At 37.8% G+C, this 21,500-nt stretch overlaps 1 protein-coding gene across 1 annotated transcript in view; it reads right to left on the bottom strand.

Moving 5' to 3' along the window:
• LOC135467417 (uncharacterized) overlaps window positions 1–21,500 on the bottom strand; it is a 224,329-nt gene that overhangs the window by 27,400 nt on the left and 175,429 nt on the right. Inside the window, exons 11-17 of the mRNA XM_064745189.1 lie at window positions 6,660–7,055; window positions 3,194–3,343; window positions 2,158–2,446; window positions 1,476–1,732; window positions 1,199–1,344; window positions 630–879; window positions 5–174 (exon numbers count right to left, since the gene is read on the bottom strand). Coding sequence (XP_064601259.1) covers window positions 5–174; window positions 630–879; window positions 1,199–1,344; window positions 1,476–1,732; window positions 2,158–2,446; window positions 3,194–3,343; window positions 6,660–7,055 — 1,658 coding nt within the window. The remainder of the gene's footprint in view (window positions 1–4; window positions 175–629; window positions 880–1,198; window positions 1,345–1,475; window positions 1,733–2,157; window positions 2,447–3,193; window positions 3,344–6,659; window positions 7,056–21,500) is intronic.

The following is a 21,500-nucleotide window of genomic DNA, read 5'->3' as shown; positions in this document are numbered from 1 at the left end:
CCACCTGCCATCGGTCAGGTCCTGAGCGTAGAGCTCCTGCATGTGGCCGTGGTGCTGGAACAGGTGGATGTCATTCATCACGGTGTGAGCCTGCTTCATCTTGTCCAGGTTAATCAGCCCTCCTACCCCAATCCTCGTCATGAAACGATCCTCACCATTGTAATCAGAGATGAACTGAAATCAGTAGGTGGGCAAAAACACTTCTCAGCATGAACCTTTGTTCTTTTGAACATTGCATTAAACAGTTCCCCCACAGCAAGACTCTATCGCTGGACACATTTACTTATTTATTTCAATGAAGTTTGATACTATTTTCTTACATAAATGATAGAACTCAGGTCTAAACCATCCTAAGCTGATCAAATTAACATGGGACTGATAGGTAAAATTTTGGAAATTTGAAAAAAAAAAACACCTTAACTGATTTCAAACTCTGTCCAAATCATTGCTGACAGGTACCTGATAAACGTGACATAACATCAAAAAAGCAGGAGCCGAAGTTAAAAAACTAGACATTTATCCAGCATAAAACCAAAGAACAAACGTATATAATACAGCTGACCTATTGTGTGGCTCATCCCTAGAGGAGTAAGACGTATAGATTCTGCATACAACTGCCCCTTACTCACCTCTAGAGATTGGTTCTCCTCTGAAGGTAGAACAACAATACTGGGCACCCCTGCGAAGATTGCTCGTAAGTCACGCAGGAACCCCCCAAAGAAAGGGATGACCTGGCAGCCTGGAATGTCCAGTCCACGGCTGACTGCCTCCCTGTATTCTGGTGTGGGCTCATGGGAGAGGAGGGCATCTGAAAGCATGGACATTGTGGAGAGGTCCTCCTTAGAGATGGACAACCAGAAGGGCTTCAGCTTCTCTGATCTGTAACACACAAGAAGGTAAGTCTGGTTAGTTTGTATACAATGAGTCAATGTTACCTTTCCTTCTTCCTTCCATATTTCACGCGTTTTTCATAGAAAGCATTACAGAAAATAGAATTAAGAATAATTTCCAGGATTATCTGGTCATAACCTGAGACTCCACATGCAAGCAACCGTAAGTACAACCGTCAGAGCCTTGCTCAATATGAGAATTACTGACACCATATATTTCTGTATCCTGTCAATGAGTGTTTAGTCTGAAGTGAGATAATGTTCATTACTCTCTTGGCATTCCTTTGCTCAGGTGAACATGTACTTACTTTAGGCCGACAAGAATCTCCACAGCGGAGTTGAAGTTACCAATAATCCAGCAGTAGTTAGCAAGTCGAAGGATACAGGATAATACAGCCTTCCTGTCTTCGTGGGTGGGTTGTGTGATGATGATGTGGGTGACCCATGAGCTTACCTGTAACAACACAGAGGTATGAGGTTTTAGTTTCCTTAGCTTTAATTAAATTTTATTTTAAAGTCTACTATTCTACATGTAGCCCTAATAAAATATCTGGTAATGCTGTTGTTGTTGTAGCCATGTGTTACCTCGCTAAACCTCTGTATAAGATCTCTGACGGTGGGCTGGGATCCAGAACTCGCCCTCAGGGAGAGTTCCAGTGTAACCTGGCGGATATAGTGAGCAGGAGGTACGTTGTTGAACAGTTTGTGTTCTGTCTGTGTGAGCATGAGGGCCACTTCTTCAGGGAAATGAAGCATCTTCTGTAAGCTCTCTAGCTCCTCTGTGTACATGCTGGAGCTCTCCAGCTCTGGACGAAGGCTCAACTGTCGTCGGTTAAACTCAGCTGTGGACCAAAAGAAGTAACTGTATGCAAAAAACCTTTCACAAATGTAACTCAGGGATTTGCAGTGTTAAAGCTCTTGTTAGATTATCCCCACACATACATTACACTAGGGAAAGTTCATCAGTAACTTGCCAAAGGTCAATGGTTTACCCTGTTACCTCCATCCCTAAACCCGACTGCCATCCTATATGTGAAAAAAATCTTGAGTACACAAACAACCAGGAATGAAATAAACAAATAAATCGCATTTATACTGCTTATTTTTTCAGTATTTAGATAAGGAAATGAAATCATTCAATGGTGATGTACAAAACTGAAAGCTTAACATAAGAGGTGTACAGATATATATGTATCTGAAATATGTACATTTAATATTACTACCTGATTTACACACGTAATATGGTTAATGAGATGTAATTGCTAACCGAAATCTAGGTTTCCTCTCTGGAAGATGCCATTATTGAGGATGAATGCATGGGCCTTCATGTCCAGAGCTTCCCAGAGCGCTGCCGTGACGGACTTGAGATTCTCTGAGGAGGGTGTGGACAACATCCAGGGCTTGGTGCCTCTGAACTCCAGCACTAAGTCATCGTTACATTTGCCACTGCCCGTCGACCATTCCAGATCACTGATACTCTGAGACTTGACCAGGAACTTGGTCTTGGTGTCGAGCAGGATGATCTTATTACTGGTTACGCCCAGTAGACGAGATACCTGAGGGAAGTCACAGGTACAGTCAGAATTTACTTGTATATAATGGATTATTTAGGTTAACATGAATAAACAAAAATTCAAAACTATTTCATGGACCATAGATATCGATTTTGTTAGTTAATACAAATTATGCCTATCTTGGTCAATATGTTGCCAATTATTTACATTCAAACTTTATTAATAGATCAGTTTCATGACATTAAAACTGCAAAACATGCTACTGAATGAAATCCTACAAATAGCATTCCTCTGATGTTAATCTATACTGAGTACTGAAGTCTGAAGTAAATCCATGCATAATTAATGTGTAGCGTAGGTCCAATGAGCAGGCCAGAAAATACACATAGCCAGCATGGCATTGCAAGACAAAAGATTCCAGATATGTCATATGCTGTTACTGTACGTCGAGCATCATGCATTGCTCATACAAACACATAAATGTAAAATAACTACAAATGAAACTCAATGTAAGCAAAACTTCAACACAAAGATTAATTCCCACAAAATGTAGAACTTAATGTGATTTTCCATCCCCCGCAAAACGCCCCCCCCCCCCCAAAAAAAAACAAGAAAGACCATAAAATAAAACATAATAACAGAAAATCACTCAGAATGTAAATAAATGTATAAAGAAAAATATCTATGAACAGAACGATTAAAAAAAAACCATCATCATCCAACAAGATTGACACATATCCACAAATCATACCATCAGACCAAGGGAGAGCATTATACATGGTTATGTACCTTTTTCTGCGTGTTTCCTCGCAGTATCTCCTTCACCTGGTATAATTTACAGTTATAGGCTGGCAAATTTTTGCAGATTTTAATGTACAGTTGCTTCAACTTCAATTCATTTTCATAATAAGGAGTATGCCACAACTTCTTCTGCTTTTCCTGGTAAAGAAGAAAGATATGGCCATTGGGGAAAAGAGATTTGTCAGAGCATAAAATTTTCACTTCAGTTTATAACTGTATACTTAAGCTTAATGATTAACAACAGGTTATAAATATACAAATGAACAGTCATAAACGCTCAGTATTGATATGCCAAGTATATGCACCTTTTAAAACAAGGACAAAAATTAAACTAAAGGTTAGCCATGGTGAGCATGTGATGAAGTATGCCAGTTATCCTTCAGAGGTACTAAATTAATTTGCGACTGATAATAATATACATGTGCATGTACAATAAAGATTTAATTGCTTTATGAACGCAAAATCAAATAACCGTAAGAAACAATCATGACCATAAGACTTCACAAATATTTCAGCAAAAACTAATTCTGAGAGCTACATCGCGAAAAGCAAGATTTTAATTAACCAAAAACCCCTTCAGAGCATAACAGATTGGTCTCTTCTGTTACTACCTTATCAACTAAGGACAGAACATCTTCCCATTTAAACCATTAATTCATTCCTTCAATGCAGTTCTACAGTTAATGTTTCATCACAGGGAGCATGGTACTCCTGACTACGTTAGTTCCGACTTTCCAAGTATGCGGTACCGCAGAACACTTTTTTTTCAAATACTTAACACTTCACTTTTTTGAGTCACCAGCAGTACACATGGAAAGTGTGAAGTTGACCGAGTGAAAGGGGGTGAAGAAAAGATACAGGTCCCTAGGTCTACATGTGCAGAGATTCTTTCCTTTGTAATAACATAGGACTACCTGGTGTAGATCTAGATGCAGGCCTACATATAAATTGCCCAAAACCGTTCAAGAATAAAGTAATTATTTCAGCTCTTCAGCACAAGGAATAAATTTGAATGAAGTTAATACATTTATTTCACATCAACCTGTGTGGGGTTAATTATTTCAACAACTCACTCACCGACAATTTTGTTCTTTACTTTTCATTTCTTGTGCTTTGCTAGCAGAGGTTGGTGTATTATTTTTTTCTCTGGTAAGCTGCCTGATGTGACAGGTACATTTTCTTTCACCTGTCTAAGCATTTCTTGGTCTGTACAAACTTGTTAACGACTGCCGTCTTTGGGTCAAAAGATGACAATACAGTTGTTGATATAGGCTAAATCCAAATGAAGGGCCTACATTAGAAGACAAGAATTCTGTGTTTTAATGATTGGTAATATATAGTAGTGTTCCTGTGCATGTGTTGCTAGCTGTTATGATATTTTTTATTCCAGTGCATTATCTTCTCTCTTTGCGAAATCACAGGTACATGTATGTCAGGAACTGGACCCTTCATGGTACTTTAACACTACAGACTGGCGATTCATGGGAAATTGAAATCAGACATTTGGGAGCAATACTGGGATGATTTTGTCCCACAGAGAAGCAGAACTTGCAGTATAGTAGCCCAAAAGAACATTTTTAACCCTATGCTACATCGTCTTCAAATACAAATATCACGGTAGGCATTCTCCATGATTGTGGGTGGTGGCACAGGAGCGTTTGCTGTAACCTAAAGTGTCTGAAAACAATCACATGGTGAAGAACGTAGAGCACACAGTTCGCTCTGGAAATTTACTTTTGATTTTGACAGGAGTGTCTGCTTTAAATCTCGCATGTACACTAGCTTTTTAAGTGTATTTACACCTTTACGCCCCTTATCTGTAGCACTGTTCAATGTTTTTCTTTCATGTACATGTACGTTAAAAACTTCTTTAAGGCCTGAAACATGTAGTGTAAATATAGGAATATTAACATGTGTTAAGTTCAGGTACATAAGAAAACAAAGAAAATAATAAAATGTTATTAAAATAATAAATCAGTACTAATATCCATACTTCATAATGGTTGATAAGTTAAATGTGAGTTACATGGAAACTTTCCATGATAAAACCACATGTGTATGTATCTTCATAAACAGCAAATAGCATAAAGACCAATTCTACATTGCAGCATCCACTCATATCAGCTTTAAATTACAAGCTACATGTACATGTATTACAATCATCATAATTATGAATCCATGAACAATACGTAGGCATATAAATAAATAATTTTTGACACCAGTTGTCCTCTATAGAGGAGTTTCATGACCCACTTCTGGCCGCCATATTGGAGTACTGTGGCCATGCCAGCCCAAGTTAAAAGGACTCCAATATGGCTGACTGGCTATTGTTCTGAGTAATGATGTCACATACAACCCTCTATTGAGAACTGGAAGCTATAAAGAATGATACAGTAAACTGCTGTGTGACAAAAATGACATTTCCATGTACTTTGTTCTTTGTATTAATACTGAGAGATTATAAAGTGAAATAAGAAATAAGATACTGCCAAAATGATTCCATCCTTCTTGTTCAACCCCTACATTCAACATTATTTCAGCCACTTCATAGCGGTGTCTCTTAAGTTGCATAACAATCCTACTGATACTATTATGGATAATAAGTATGAATATGAGTATGAAATATATACACGAAATTTCACAAGTGCACAGTCATACACTATGCCTCATTCTAGATATATTTTGATCTTTTCTGGTTATAGATGAGTACATGCAAACACAAGGGCACATGGTAATGCTGTATTCAGAAACGACGAGACGAGGTTTCCATCAGTCGGAACGCTTGTCAATCAGTAAATATTAGATATTATCACATTCCATGCACCTATAAACGTATATATGTACAGATATCTGCATGTTACTGCTACCACAGACAGCGGGCTAAAGGTTTTGTTAGTAAGCTTCAGAAGCAGTAAAGCACATTGGTCATGTTCATGTAGAGTAAATCACCTATAACATCAGATTTTTTTCATGTTGTAATGGTGTAAGACCTGGACCCACATATATCATGTCAGGTGTTTCACCAGCTTCCCGCGCCTCCCTAGACGGCTGTTGTCAGTTTGGCTTTTAAAGCACTTAAAAAGTTAATTCTTTAATATGTTTCTTAAACATCTGCATTACGATAAATGCAAGACCAGTAGTACAGCTGGGTGAATAGTTGGTGAAAAACGTCATGCCAAATGTAAAGGAAAGTTGTCATTCACATAAAATTTCAAATAATTTTTCACCAACGTTGTACACCAAGTGATCAGTGGTTGTCAAACATTCCATGAAATTATAGGTGATTTACAACATACATGTATTTAAATATTTATCTGTCAATAAGGCATTTATGTGCATTTACTCACACACACGGGATATGGAGACAGGAGAACTAGAACAATACTATCAAATGTTGAACGTAGTCCACCGCAGAAGCTCCAATCAGCAAGTGCATGTGTAGTGATGGACTTACCTCTATTAGTTCACGTATCTTCCTTGACGTCGTGTACTCTGGAGGTAGGTAAAGTTTCAAGTCCACTTCAGTCACAAGCTCTGGCTCATGGTCACTGACACATGTCAGGTGTTTCACCAGCTTCCCACGCCTCCCTAGACGGCTGCTCGACAGTTTCTTGGCGCGGTTGGTACGTATGAGCTCCTTTTTGCGCTTGAGGTTCTCCTGTTTTTCGCTGAGGTACTTGACGTTATCCGTGAGTTGTCCGTCGCTGTCCTGCTGCTGAGCCATGTCGTCGGGCGTGCTGGTGTTCTCCTCGTCTGGCCATGTCTCGTCAACATGCAGCTGGATTCCTGCCAATGTGGCTGCTTCCTCTTTGGAGCATGGCAACTCTCCGCTGACCACTAACTGCTTCAGCTGCAATCAAACCCAGCCAGAAACACGGTTAGGCCTCTCACAACACGATTATCTGACTGTAAAACTTGCCAACCGATCATATACCTGTCCAACCACTTCCTATCCTAATTTACCTGAAAGCCTGGAAAGCCCTAGAGGTAACAGAGCTACTGTAAAACTGCAAATAAGATGAAATCGTCACTGCTAAGGATTTATACTTCAGCTTGTAAGTGTTTTCTTCAGAAGGTAATGTAGCTCAACGTAAAATGCAATGGATTTGAATTTGTTGTAATTAAGGTACAAGTTATATTCTACAGAATAATGGCTGCTGTAGCTGAAGCTTTAAGTCAGGGGGTTTGTCAGCTGACTAGCATACATGTACATCGGGGCACTCCACTTTCTTCCATCCATAAACCTGACTGCAGTCGTGTAAGTGGAAATTTCGATGAACGACAAATGCTGCGATAAACACCAATCCAGTAAATAAATAAAAACAGAATGATGGTTTAATACTAGCTTTAATCACAGTGTAGAAATCCATATATCCAGTGATTCAACTTTGCAAAGAGATGCAAGAACCTTCACAGAGGTGAGCATAATATCCTGGATACTTGGACAAGGATATATGTCTGTTGTTAAACTTTGTATCTAATTATTTGTTTTCTTAATGTTCAGTGTGTTTTTTCTTTTTTACCTGTCGGTGATGATAACTTGGTTTGCTGACGTGTACAGTGTAATAAGCGCATGTCCATGTATACCCTTGCAACAGTTTAAGATGACAGAGTATTTCATACAAATACCATAGTAACAGACTTGTGCAACTAAATGTGTGTAGTAGATAAACATGTACCCTAATTCCTTAGCCTTTTCGCATATGAAAGAGCATCTTTCAGTGGAATTTAGAAACATTATAATACGATTCTGCATACAAAACTACATTGAATGGATTGGCAAATTTCAGGGCTTCTCAAAAAGTGTAAGTTTATCAGTCTAAACAGAATAATGCCTTCAGAAAATGCTTGAATTATAAAACACCTTGCAAACATGCGAAAAAGTTGAAGAATTACAGTACTGAATTTCTTAATGTGTGAACATAATGTGGATGTACTACATGTGTGGACGGTGTACCTCTAGCCCATTTGATTAGCAAAAAAATTTGACATCAAAGAATATCTTAATAGTGCTGTGGACATAACAATACATTGCACATGTGCATAGGCGACTTAATTGACAGTGAAGCAAGTTTAAATTTCATCTCTCAAACAGCTTCGAGAGGCAATTAGTCAGTTGTCAAAAAAAAGAGGATGTCATGATTTCATCACTCTGTTATCACTGCAGCACATCAGCACTTCATCATCAAGCCAGGAATAAGTCACGCCATTTGTTTACCATGACAACGATTTACCATCAGCTGTTCATGAAGCAGAGCACTGGGAATTAGGTGTTCGTGATGATACCAGTACACCGCATGCCATATAAACTTTTTATCCTGAATGATAACACTATACTGTACCATCAGATCATCATCATGTTAACTCTCTGTCACCAAAAAGTCATGTTCATGTATGCATCATAAAGCCAATATACACTGTATAAACTACCACAAGCTTTCCATCATGAGTGGTAACACATATTATACCATCAGCTCTTCATTATGGTACAGGTAACTCTGTGCCATCAATCATCAGTCATGGTAACAAAAATACCAGATGTTCATCATGGTAACACATGCAAGTGCAGCATGTTCAAAATCATGATATGGACGGTTTTTCCAAAAACATGAAACAAGATGTCTCAACCACTCATGATAGTAACAATTTGCCATCAACCATTTATGATGGTAACAAAATATCATGAACCACTCAAGATGGTAACAGGATGTCATCAAACACCCATCATGGTATCAAGATGCCATCAAACACCCATCATGGTATGTACTAGTAGTTGCCAGTAACTACTCATCATAGTAACAAGATACGATATACCACTCATCATGGCAGCAAAATGTCAAACACCCATCATGGTATCAAAATACCATCAGCTACCCATCATGGTAACAGAATGTCATCAAATGCCCGTCATGGTATTAAAATGTCATCAACACTCATCATGATTACCAGAAGTCATCAACCACATTATGGTAACAAGATGCTTGGCTCAAATGAAAAATTTGATTGGAAAGTGCCAATACATACATGTAGAGATGATTACACACAATAAAGTTAAAAATATTATTAACGTAGAAAAGTAGTATATTATTCCTTCATCAAATAATAATAACAAAGTACTGTCTACATGCTGCGAGTATCAATCTACTACTAAAACTAATATGAATTCAATATTTTCAATATTTTATTTTACCATGCATGTAGCAGGTGTTGGACAGATAGGCTAGGACAGATGCTCATCATTCGTTAAGTCCCCCCTCCCCAACCACTCAAGCCTTATGGGTGGGCAACATGAGGTGTGGTCATCCCTTCATTCATCATGTACGTGAGTATCTATAACATTCACCTTCTTAATAAAATAACATATAATAACATTGTACATCACAGAATAGCTGCTGGCAGTTAGATTGCCTGAGCCAGTTGCCTGCTGGGTACACACTGCGTCTGAGGGGGTGGGGTGGGGAGGGCATATTACCCGCTGATTAATACTGATACAGCTTTCATTACCAGCATACACATTAGTCCACAGAGGAAATGAAGAGGACTCGTAAGCCTGGTCTTGAGAATGAACTCATCACATTATGATAAATGAGGGCAGGTGAGCCGCAGACTGCGAGCGGACTGTGAATGGACTCGGTAAGGCTTGTCAGACCAAAGTCACATTCCCACCACTTCATGCCAGACCAATTAAATGCACAAGACAACTTCCACCTGTAACTGGAATGGTAGACAAACTCCCCTTGGCTATAAAGCAGTCTGATTAGTATGCAGATCACACCAAAGCAAGGCAATGGTGTGTAATACAAAAATACAGATACAATGCAAGTACCTGCTGCACTCTATTCACTGTCTTTACTAATTATGAATGAAACTGTATGCCATCTTTCCATGGAAACATTTAACAAGTAGATATCAATGATGAACAAATTTAACAGATTTTCGTCATCAATGACTATTTGTGTATATATAGGAAGATGTAACGTAAATTAAATTACAGCCTAAGGCTCTAGAAACATAGTGTGTATTGACTAAATTTAGCACTTTTCAAATGACACATTGTTTCAAATTTTCCTCCACTTTTATAGGACTCACTTATTGAATATTTTTGTGTTTAGATTGACAACTTACTTGCTAAACATGAAGTGTTTCATCATTTTAATGTCTTTATTTGCTTCTGACATTGTATATTAACAGACCATACTTTAGGTAAAATACAGTGGTTTGAAATAAACAAAATTCGCTGGTACTAAATGTTCTTCGCCATTTAGAACACTTTTTACCATCATCACCCTAATGATATCAGATGAATGGATCAGCAAAATGTTTGGTGGATGTAAGAAACTGACAACTTGTTTAATGACAAGAATAACCTTTCTCCAGACAAAAAAAAAAGACAAAACACAACAACCAAACTCTGTACCACAGAAGAGAAATTTGACACAATGATGGTTATGATGAATCACCTAACCAAATGACCATGCACTTGACAATTAAACCACCAGCACAGAAACTGGTTAACCCACCTCACCACAACTATTTGCAAGCTCACCTTAGCCCCAATTATTGGCAGGGCCACCTGTTGTCTTAGAAAAGATGAGCATACATGCATGAGATGACTCGAGAAAATTTCAAAGGCAGTTTACATTAACAAAATTGGACAGGTATAGTATTTTAATAATCAGGTAACAGTTTATACCTTTTGAACCCTTCTATGTAGTGTTTGTGCCAGTGGATCAAGTGAAGTATGTAGACATGCTGACTTCATTCTTTCATCTTTAATACGTCAAAAAAACTATTTTTGAAATAAGATGTCACTTTTGAAATAAATTCATCTTTTATTCAGCAGGCATATTTAAAAAATGATTTAATTTTATTTCAAAAAGTGGAATGCATTCAAATATGGTAAATTTTATTTCAAAAGTTGTTTTTGTTTCTGAACTCACACTAATTTCAAATGTGGTTTCTTCAACAATAAAACTGCATGACCATCATTGTACTGTGAGCTTTAATGTTAAGGTAACCGATAAACTGTTCACAAAATGTTCAGTTCGATATATCACAAATACCAATTAGAGTGTTCCATACTGTGCCATGAGTAGTACACGGCATTCAGAAGTCTCACAGGTATGATCAGAAATTCGAGAGAAACATCATGGCCAAGAGTGTATGTAATATTCAGTTCCAAGGTGGGGCAAATCTTATTTCAAAACTCCACACTCTTCCCAAGAAAAAAAGAAAAAATTTATTCGTCTCGCAAAACAACAGCATTAGGCAATAAAAAAAAGGCTTAGTCATGGGAACATATTCGCAGGTTACATTTTTTCTTGGTGGTACATATCATCATGTACTGTAATACTTCGACCTTTTCACATGTTTGCAAGGTGTTTATTCAAGCCATTTCTGAGAACATTTTTTTGTGCAGACTGATAAAAATACACTTTTCATGAAGCCCTGAAGCTAATGCAACCAATGTAGTTTTGTCTCCAAAATCAAATTAAAAACATGCACTAAAAACATTGCACTGAAAGTTCTTCTTTCATATGTGAAAATGTTGAGGAATTGGGGTATTTGCAGAAAAAGGTTTTCATCAGTAATTTAGCTGGCTTTGAACTTGAATATGCTATGTTTATGCATATACTGATTCCCTCAGCATTAAGGTGACAATAGTCATGTTTAATATTAATGACCTATCTCCAGCTGTATATATATATATATATATATATATATATACACAGGTAACAGCAATGAGGGTATGTATGCATGTATGCCTATATGCCTACTTCTACTCTAATAACTCTAATACTTTAGTATTATACAGTTTGTATAACACCTAGATCTCTGTATGCAAATCCTTGTAGGAAGTGCCATGTTGTAATCAACTCTTAACTTCACAACCCATAACAATAAATCTGATATCAAATACTAATATCATTATAATGATCAGTATGCAAAACCTGCAAGATCGAGTAATTCAGAACTTACAAATATACATGCAGATTTTGTATTTATTTATTTCATTGGTGTTAACGTCATACGATGGAGTCCAGCATTATGGTGGGGAAAACCCACGGCCATCCCCAGGTTGTACACGCACATTACGAAATCGACATAGTTAATATATTTAGTCTACTATAAAAACATGACTGTATGTATAATAATACTCACAGAGGCTTTTGGCTGAGAGTTACCAAAGTAATCCATTCACTTCCTACTGTACATGGATGTAGGTGAGTAAAGTAAACAATGGTTTATATATCAGAGAGAGCTGTGAGTTTAATGTTCACATAACCGGCATTCTCCCATCTGGCCAAACCCCATGTGTCTGCATGAGCACAACCACTTGCCTTAAGGTGGTCATACAGGATTCATGAGGCTGGGAACGAATATGTCTGTAGTGTACATGTAACACATTCCAGTCCCCAGGAATGATATGTGACCCACTCTACACCAGGTGTGTGATTCACTATAAAGGTAGAAAGTTTTGGAAGGAGAAGACTGGAATACTCTATAACTGTCAGCTAGTCTATTTCACCACAATCCAACCATATACAGCCAGCATCACTTAACTGTGATGCTCACAATTCCACACAATCCATCCAGAAACAATACCTTCAAGGACACTGCTGACAAAGTAATCCACTTCCTACTCAATTATACAGTCAACTTACTTCTGGTGTCAAATATTCAACGACCTAGTTTCCTTCTTTAAGTTCACAACTTCTTCGATATTCAAAACACTGCCTTACGAAAGTTTCGGCATTTTCCTTGCTGCTATTGGGTTACTGGTAATCAAGAATTAGATGTTCTCCTCTGATAACACGCTCAGGTAACATGCTCAAGAGATTGTTATTAATTCAGTTGCCAGGATAAAAATCCATTCTTTGGGGAAAAAAATGAAAGCATCTTCAAAAAGAGCCCCAAAACTTGATTCCTTTTGAACTGTGAGCTTCTCAGAGATTCCTCAAGTGAATATCTTGTCGAGTCCAGATATACATCAAGCACAAACTGCTTCCAATCTGTTCACCAAGTCAATAACGGAATGGCTAGTGCCGAACTGATTTGCAACCACTGCACATATGTGCTGATTGAGATTTCAGAATTATCCACTGTTGGGAATGTCAACATCAATCAACACAGCTCAGGTGAACAGAATTCCAATTCTGAATGCTATCGAGTCGTGCACCAGGTACATGGAGCCCCTTTTTCATGGCTAGAAGCATTCTGCAATTGCAATCCTCCAGAATGACATTAAGAAAACCTCAAAGTGCCAACAACATGTTCTAGTTTATTGGGGATGCTGTAGAATATAAGGTCATGAAGCGCCTTGGCCGCACTGGGTTCCCTATTCAAGTATAACTGTACTCTTTGACAATCACTAGGATAACCTAAACAGCAAGAGTCTCAGTGCCACTTCACCAAAGAAGTGTTGAACACACAGCATTTCCCAGAGCAAGCGTCCAAACTAGCAACTTAACTTTACAAACAATGCTGCCAGCTACAAACCAATATTGGAATGTCCGTGAGCAATAAGGGCTACAAAATGAGGTAGAACTCTTCCACTTGAGATGGCCGAAAGATACGACAGAGTAATCAAGATATTCGATTAATGTTGATTGAATGCTGCGAAATTACCTGCACAGTTATAGCTTCACAGATGGTCCGGGCTCTTTAAGCACCCAATCAATAGCCTGAAACCATGTTTCTCTGGACTGGGGACTTGTCTCAGTGACATTACAGTGTGGATGTCCTTATTCCAGCCTCAATCTTCACCTGTTCTGGTCAGCACTTAAACAGACTGGCATTATTGACTATCATACCTTAAGAACAATAGACCTACATGTACATGTAGTAAATTCCGCTCTCAACACCATCATTCATGCCATTATTGGTGCATATAAAAATGTTAAGGTTAGTTTCATGAAGTGCTTTAGAAGCCCTGTTGACAGGTGAGCAAGGTCTTGGCTGACACTTGGCTTTTAGGTAGTATATACATGTATATGCATATATCAGCTTTCAGGGTAAGCACATGACATATAAAATTTGTCGTAAAGCTTTCTGAGAGTTCTCTGGGGAATCATGCACCTACATGTAAGAAGTGCCCCCAATCATCTCCATACAGCTACACAACATTATTCGTGACTTAATTTACTTGACGAGTGTTGAAGGCGATATGCTCAAGGATTTTTTTCCCTTTGGTGGAGCACCCAAAGTATAAAATCTCCTTCCTATGGCCGAGTACATTCAACGCACTGGTACCTAAAAAAAATGCACGGTCTCATTTGAATCTGCTGTCTACACAATGAAAGCTGAATGAGGTAACTCTTTGATAACAAGCATCTCCTTTATTCCAGACTGCTGCATACTCATCCATTCCTAGTCACCAAGGCCGTGCAGGCTCTTGCTGGTTCGGTTACAGCTTAAGTCAAGAAGTTAATTTCCCCTTAAAACATATATCCGGTAGTTGTGTTTGTTGACATTATGATTCCTGGAGGCTTGCTTAACAACCAGACTGGTTAATCTTATACACACATAATAACTTAGCCCACATGTTATCTCATGTTATCATTCATTATGGGTCCTATACATCACATGTACAGGTGCATCTATACCCGACTGGTAGCACACATTCACCCAGTGGGTACACATGTACTTTAATTTATAATACACGCGGTATGTATATACATGTACATGGACACATGGGACTAAACGTATAGTTACAACTGGCCACAAACCATCCCTAGGGGCCTCCGTGGCTCAGTCCGTTAGCGCACCAGTGCAGCATAATGACCCAGAACCCTCTCACTAATGCGGTCGCTTTGAGTTCAAGTCTAGCTCATGCTGGCTTCCTCTCTGGCTGTATGGGGGAAGGTCTGGCAAAAACCTGTGGATGGTCGTGGGTTTCCCAGAGCTCTGCCCACCTCCCACCATAATGCTGGCCGCCGTCTTATAAGTGAAATATTCTTGAGTATGGTGTAAAACAACAATCAATTAAATAAATAAACAAACCACATCTCAAACCTGAAGCATATGTATTATACAAATATTTGCATGGTTACTCAGTGACAGGATACGCATATGGTGTCAATAATCCCCATATTACACCTCCCCCAATATACTGAATACTCACACCATATATTTGCATATCTTATCAATCGAGTAACCATGCAACGAATTTATCCTACAAAGACCCATCAACTGAGTGCAGAATAAGTATAGGTGAATCGCTTCATTGCATTCACAACCCAACAACGGGAGATAACCTACTCAGCAGACATGTTTGACGCCTCCTGCAGGATTCAAGAATATATCTGTACTCCACGTGACCATTGTTGTCCAATAAAAAGCGTAATATTTTGTCCCATCCTAGATAATTAATGAACCTATGCAATGGTTAGGTACACTTTGCCATATATATCAGTAATATGGACCTGAAATGTGAAGCGCACATTAGCCTGTGGTACATGTATATGCTTGAACAGTTAAAACTGGACATATTTATGTATACAGTACCATGCATGAAATCTGTATCAATCATCACTAACATACTGAAAACTTATGTATTCAGATTTATGTATTCAAATCTACCTACATGTAAATAGTTACTTATGTACCAGTAGATTGTATACTTAAGAGGCTAAATCAGAGATTATAATCAATCAGGTCAGATCCAATCAAACATTACCTTTCATAAAATATCAGCCAAGTGTCTCTATACATATTAACATTCAAAATCTGTAATAAAGTTCCTAAAATTCACAAAGAATGTCCTATAGATTTCTCACACTTTTAAATAGTTCTAATACCATAAATAGCACAAGTATGAATCTTGCATTTACAGAAGGGCAATAATTTAAGCTATTCCTGGTCAATACAAAAGATTTGATTAGTGAATATGGATGTTGTATCAAAACTCTCTTGTACAGCATCTTTAAATATTTAATTACCCTCATTCCTCAACCTTTTCGCATATGAAAGATCAACTTTCAAATCAATTTAGGCACATTTTTAATTTGATTCTGGAGACAAAATTACATTGGTTGGACTGGCCAGTTACAGGGATTCACAAAAAGTACAATTTTACCCATCAACACAGAATAATGCCTTCAGAATATGCTCGAATAAACACCTTGCAAACCCGCGACAAGGTTGAGGAATTACAGTAGCACACGTCAACTCTGCAGCACGGCTTTAGACACTCTCATGGGCATGAATGTGCACGCCCAGTTGACAGATTACAAATCAAACTTTACATCGTGTATACACTTATAATCTGCAGGGATAAATATGGCAGACACTACAACAAGCAACCAGACACTACAACAAGCAACCAGGCATTATTACATGTATAGCTGTTACACGATGGCTCACAATGCGGTGTTTGATTTGTGGTTTCAATTTACGACAGTTACAAATGAACATATATATTGTATACATGCACTAGCTTGGACATATATTTGACACACTACAAGGCTATACGGAAGTGTTTGTGATAACTCACTACGATAACAAAAAAATCCTGCATATGGACAGCAGACTAAACTATATTACAGATAACTCACTTAACTAAAGTACACGTAGTTATACTTGTACCAAAGCATCATATTTCTTCAGATTACGTGGACAGCTTCAGAAAATTTATCTTTCACAAAGAAAAACACTCTACTTATGAATCAATGCTTTTTTGTGAAGTGTGATCAATATGGAGCTACCGCAATATGAATATAATTTGTGTACTTGTACATGTAAACAGAAATTCATCTAAATAGCTTCAATAATCTTTCCTGAGTAATTTTACTTTGAGCTATTTGACAAAATGGGAATTATTACCATGTATGTGCAGTATACAAATTTGGAATCAAGGGCTTAATTCTGCTGACAACTGCCAGCAGTTGTGCTGTAATCAAGCATTTAGCTTCACATACATGAACCATAATCATTCATACATTCATTCACATACATGAATGATATATATATATGTACTGTGTTTCACTTAAAGTTTAGCATTTTTAACTGACACATTTTGCTTGATCCTGACTCATTCATCCACTTTATTGTGGGGCTTAAGAGTTTTTTGTGAAGTTTGATTAGTTCGTTCTTCGAAAGTTTTCTTGTTTTTTCTTGTCTGTACATGTATACTAGACACAGTTCAAACTCATACTGTCATGCTGACAACTGATCAAGGGTACATATACATGTACACCTGCTTGTAAATGGGAGGGTGACTGCAGAGGGGTAATCAATTGCCACAAACTTAAAATGATACCATATGTATATGTGTACAGTATATGTAGCTATAATATAATATCTCTAACTAGGATACCACTGAGTAAATACATGTTAAAATCCTGTGATCTACCTGACAAATAGATAAATATGATTACATATACCTGTACTTTACCTGCAGTTTTCACCTGTTCATATGTCCTCACCCCCCACAGTACCATACTATATACATGTAGGGTCCTGGTCAGAACTGAATCAATACAGGACAGCACTTCTATTATCCAGTTCATATGACCACCATGGTCCCTCAAACCTTAGTATAGGGCATAGTGACAGTCTGGGTCAGCATGTGAGAGACAGCAAGTCAGTTGTGTCTGAGAGAGCATGTTGACTTAACAGACACACCACCTGTACTTATATATGCAATCAACCACTGCAGATCCAGTGCTCAAATAATGTGAGCATCTACATTCAAATGGTAGATGTTGCAGCAGTGTGCCAAGGTTGTGTGCTTGTTTACACCGAACAATTATCATAGAAGTTAATAATCCAAAAAATGACCAAAAAAATAGACAAATAAATTTTAAAAATGTATTTTACAAAATGACTAGATTTTGAAACCACTGCAAGACAAGATTTTCATTGAACTGTCAGGATTTAATTTCCCAGCATTACTTTAAAGAATGAACACAAAACTGTCAGTTCATTTGTAGAACACCTGACTGCTCATGACCCAAAGTCCAGTCACTGAGGTGTAACTTCAGTAATCTTTCCAAACTAACTATTAAGGTTACTATTTGAAATACTGTAAGCGTACAGGAACTCTACGGTCAACACAACTGGTTCACGAGCATGTATATAGTTTTCAGGAGGGCTTGACAGGTAAAGTTTGAGAGGTAAAGGTGATCGTATATTTTTACAATGTCTTCTGGCGATTTATGGAGTATACAAAAATCAGTATAAAATTGACAGTAGAGCAACATAGGTCAAGCCTGACCGCAGATAAAGTCCACAACATTACCTCTGAAGAGGCGTTAATATCCATTATATATCAGCCTCCTCACAATGTGGTCATAACAGTTAAGTGCCATACGTGCATGGGTACCTGTTCTTCAGGGTATTTAATGATCAACCCTCAACATTCTGCCTTGTGGGAGAGGTTTGAGAGCAGCTGTAATCTTAACTCCCTACCCTCAAGAGTTATGATTACTTGTATAAAGGATAATGCACCTTTTGGTATACAAATGATATTCCAGCCCCTCTAGTAAGTTAAACAGCTTCCTTATCATGTGCTGAACAGATTATATACAGGCAGCAGGCTAATGTGCCGAGAATGGCTACAAAACCGGGTTAATAGTCAGTCACTGGTGCAAGAGGAGGGCGAATGAACACAGCTGATTTAGCTGAGATAAAAGTTTATTTCTTCTATCAGGGAGAAGATAATCTGGCTGCAGCCATGAGAAAAAGACCTTAGGAATTTGCCTTTGCATTGGGGCTAGGGGATACAGAAATGTCACATAAATAGTTTTAGAAAGGGCTATCCTGTGCCAGAAACAACAATGCCCTGTAGTGACTCACTGTGTGTAGAGTGTAGGAGTCCATAGAAATCACCGCCTCACCAACCCACCCCAGCCACACTAAGGCCTAACCCCATGGTGTGGGGCTGAATGAAGAAGGACAATCAGTTCAATCACATGTGTGCACTTCCCCCACTCACAGGCTTCACAGCGGCTTTACACTGACCACACCGATAAGTATATTATTCTGAGCTCAAAATCATTTCAAAAGAATTCGGGTGAAAAACTCTAGTAATACCTACATGTATACGGTAGATCTATACATGTGCATGAACTGTGTCGACTAGAAAAAAAAAAAAAAAAAAAAAAAAAAGACGTCCATGCTTCTAAGATATAGAAGATAAATTAAAGTTAACAATGAGACTGACTGTACCGGTAATCCTTCAGTTCTGCTCTTTTGGGAATGCATACATGAACTGTATTTGCTTATCAGGCAAACAGTTCGTCCAAAAAGTGTGGTTTTTTTTTAAGTAAATAAAAGTCATAAAATACTACTGTTGGTACTGAAGCTTACATTTTCCCATTAGGATGACAGATATCCTAGCCTCTACACAAACCTCAACACACCTTTCTAAGATCACTAAAACTCATACAATTAGATAAACTAAATAATTTGGCCATGGGCAAAATGTCAGAGTAAATAAACTTCCAGAGACATTTTGGGAATCACCTGTTCAATGTAGAATCTTATATATTACTTCTACAAATTGACTTTGCAAAAGAAAATAATTAAAACCCAGTTGCCAAGGTATGTTTATTTTCTTTGCAATACAAGAGTTAACAACATAGCAATGGATATACACTAGGTAACACCAGACCAGACTATCAATCATATTTCTCTGCTGATCTGCTGTGTCTATTTGATCTCTGGATTAGCCTACTAATCCCCTGAGGCTGTGCCAGCTCACGCAGCCTGTTAATTGTACATCAGAGGTATGAGCCAGCTCGCTCATCAGTATGGAGCATCAGGTCTCTACCAGACACATTCCCTCATAACTTAGCACACCACACACACACACACATTAATAAAAGTTCACACATTAGAATAGTCTTAATTGACACCATCCTTCATACACATTCTCTTTTTGTTTCCTTTTTTTTTTCCCATGGCTCTCACTGATTTCTTTCTGATGGGCAAAATTATTTATGAAGGCATTATCGATGTAAATCGGCATCTTGAACAAATCACCCGCTTGCATAGATGATTGTATCAATCAATTTGCTTAATGGTTTTGAACCGAACAACTCCGCTATCAACTCCTAATGCATTTTTGATATCATGATCACAACAAAATTATCACAATCACGACGGAACATTTTATTTAACAATTATAAATACCATCAATTCTCTGTTAAGACTATTATTAACTTGCGTTATGAATTGCTCGATGAACCAAAAAAAACCCCGGTATTTACGATTTAGAGCACTGAGATTTAAAGTGCAGGTCATATTACAGTGTTATCATCAACACGATATATTCCCCTCTTTAATACACTGTCTACCATGTTCCATGCAAGCTTCCACAGTTTCAAATTATAGTATTTCACCTAAGGTTTAGTAAGCAACAAAGATATTTCAGAAACACATAAAGGTCTTTAAAGGAGAAGAAAACTTAAAAACAAGACACTATAGGCTGAAAAGATCACATTTTTTGCTATCTGATGGTACCTGCTGCATAATTTCGCGATTTTTCCTCGCCATACACGTAAAGCCTGAATACGCCAAAGCCTCCTCCATCTTTAACATCCTGTAATTTATGCTGGGGGTGTGTTGCTTCTTAGCCAATGCAAGTCGTTAAAACTGCTGGCTTGTTCGTGTAAACTCGGAAACTACGTCGTCCAACATTCCGGTTTCCCAATCATCAAGCCAGGAAATGCATAATCATTTCACTGTTATTTGATTGATATTTAAATTTTTTTCTCCTTTAAATAAATTGATACTTTTGATGTCAACACTTACATGTAATTTTTGTTTTTTAAGAAAAGAGAAACTGGATAATAAATTACTCAAACTTCACAAAAAAACTCCAAGCAAAATGTGTCACCTAAAAGATACTAAACCTTATGTGAAATACAGTAATCACAAATATATGCACAGATCAGATCAGATTATTACAAACATACGCCTACAGGTCTCACTGCACAGAAGGATAAACTGAACGGTTTATGTTAAGATAAAATTATGTGATAGGTACAAAAAGATAAAGTCATCACCAGATACTACGTGAAACAGAATTATTTGTTCTTACGCCATATCTGTGTATCCAGCTGATCATGACTCACGGCTGACAGAAGTGATGTAAGCTGCCTTTACTCATATCACCGTTGATATGTGTGGTATGTGCGTAATATAGTCCCTGGGCTGAGCAGTTTGAAACTGATTCAAGTGGGTATTCAGTCAAATTTCCACCTGCTGTTTTACAGACTCGGCTAGTCAAACATCACACCTCAGGTGTGACATTACACATCACTGATACAGCTGGCAAACATCGTAAGAG

Source organism: Liolophura sinensis, chromosome 6 (assembly GCF_032854445.1).
Source record: "Liolophura sinensis isolate JHLJ2023 chromosome 6, CUHK_Ljap_v2, whole genome shotgun sequence".
Lineage (NCBI taxonomy): Eukaryota > Metazoa > Mollusca > Polyplacophora > Chitonida > Chitonidae > Liolophura > Liolophura sinensis.
The sequence above is the reverse complement of the archived record's forward strand: the minus strand, read 5'-3'. Positions and strand labels throughout refer to the sequence as shown.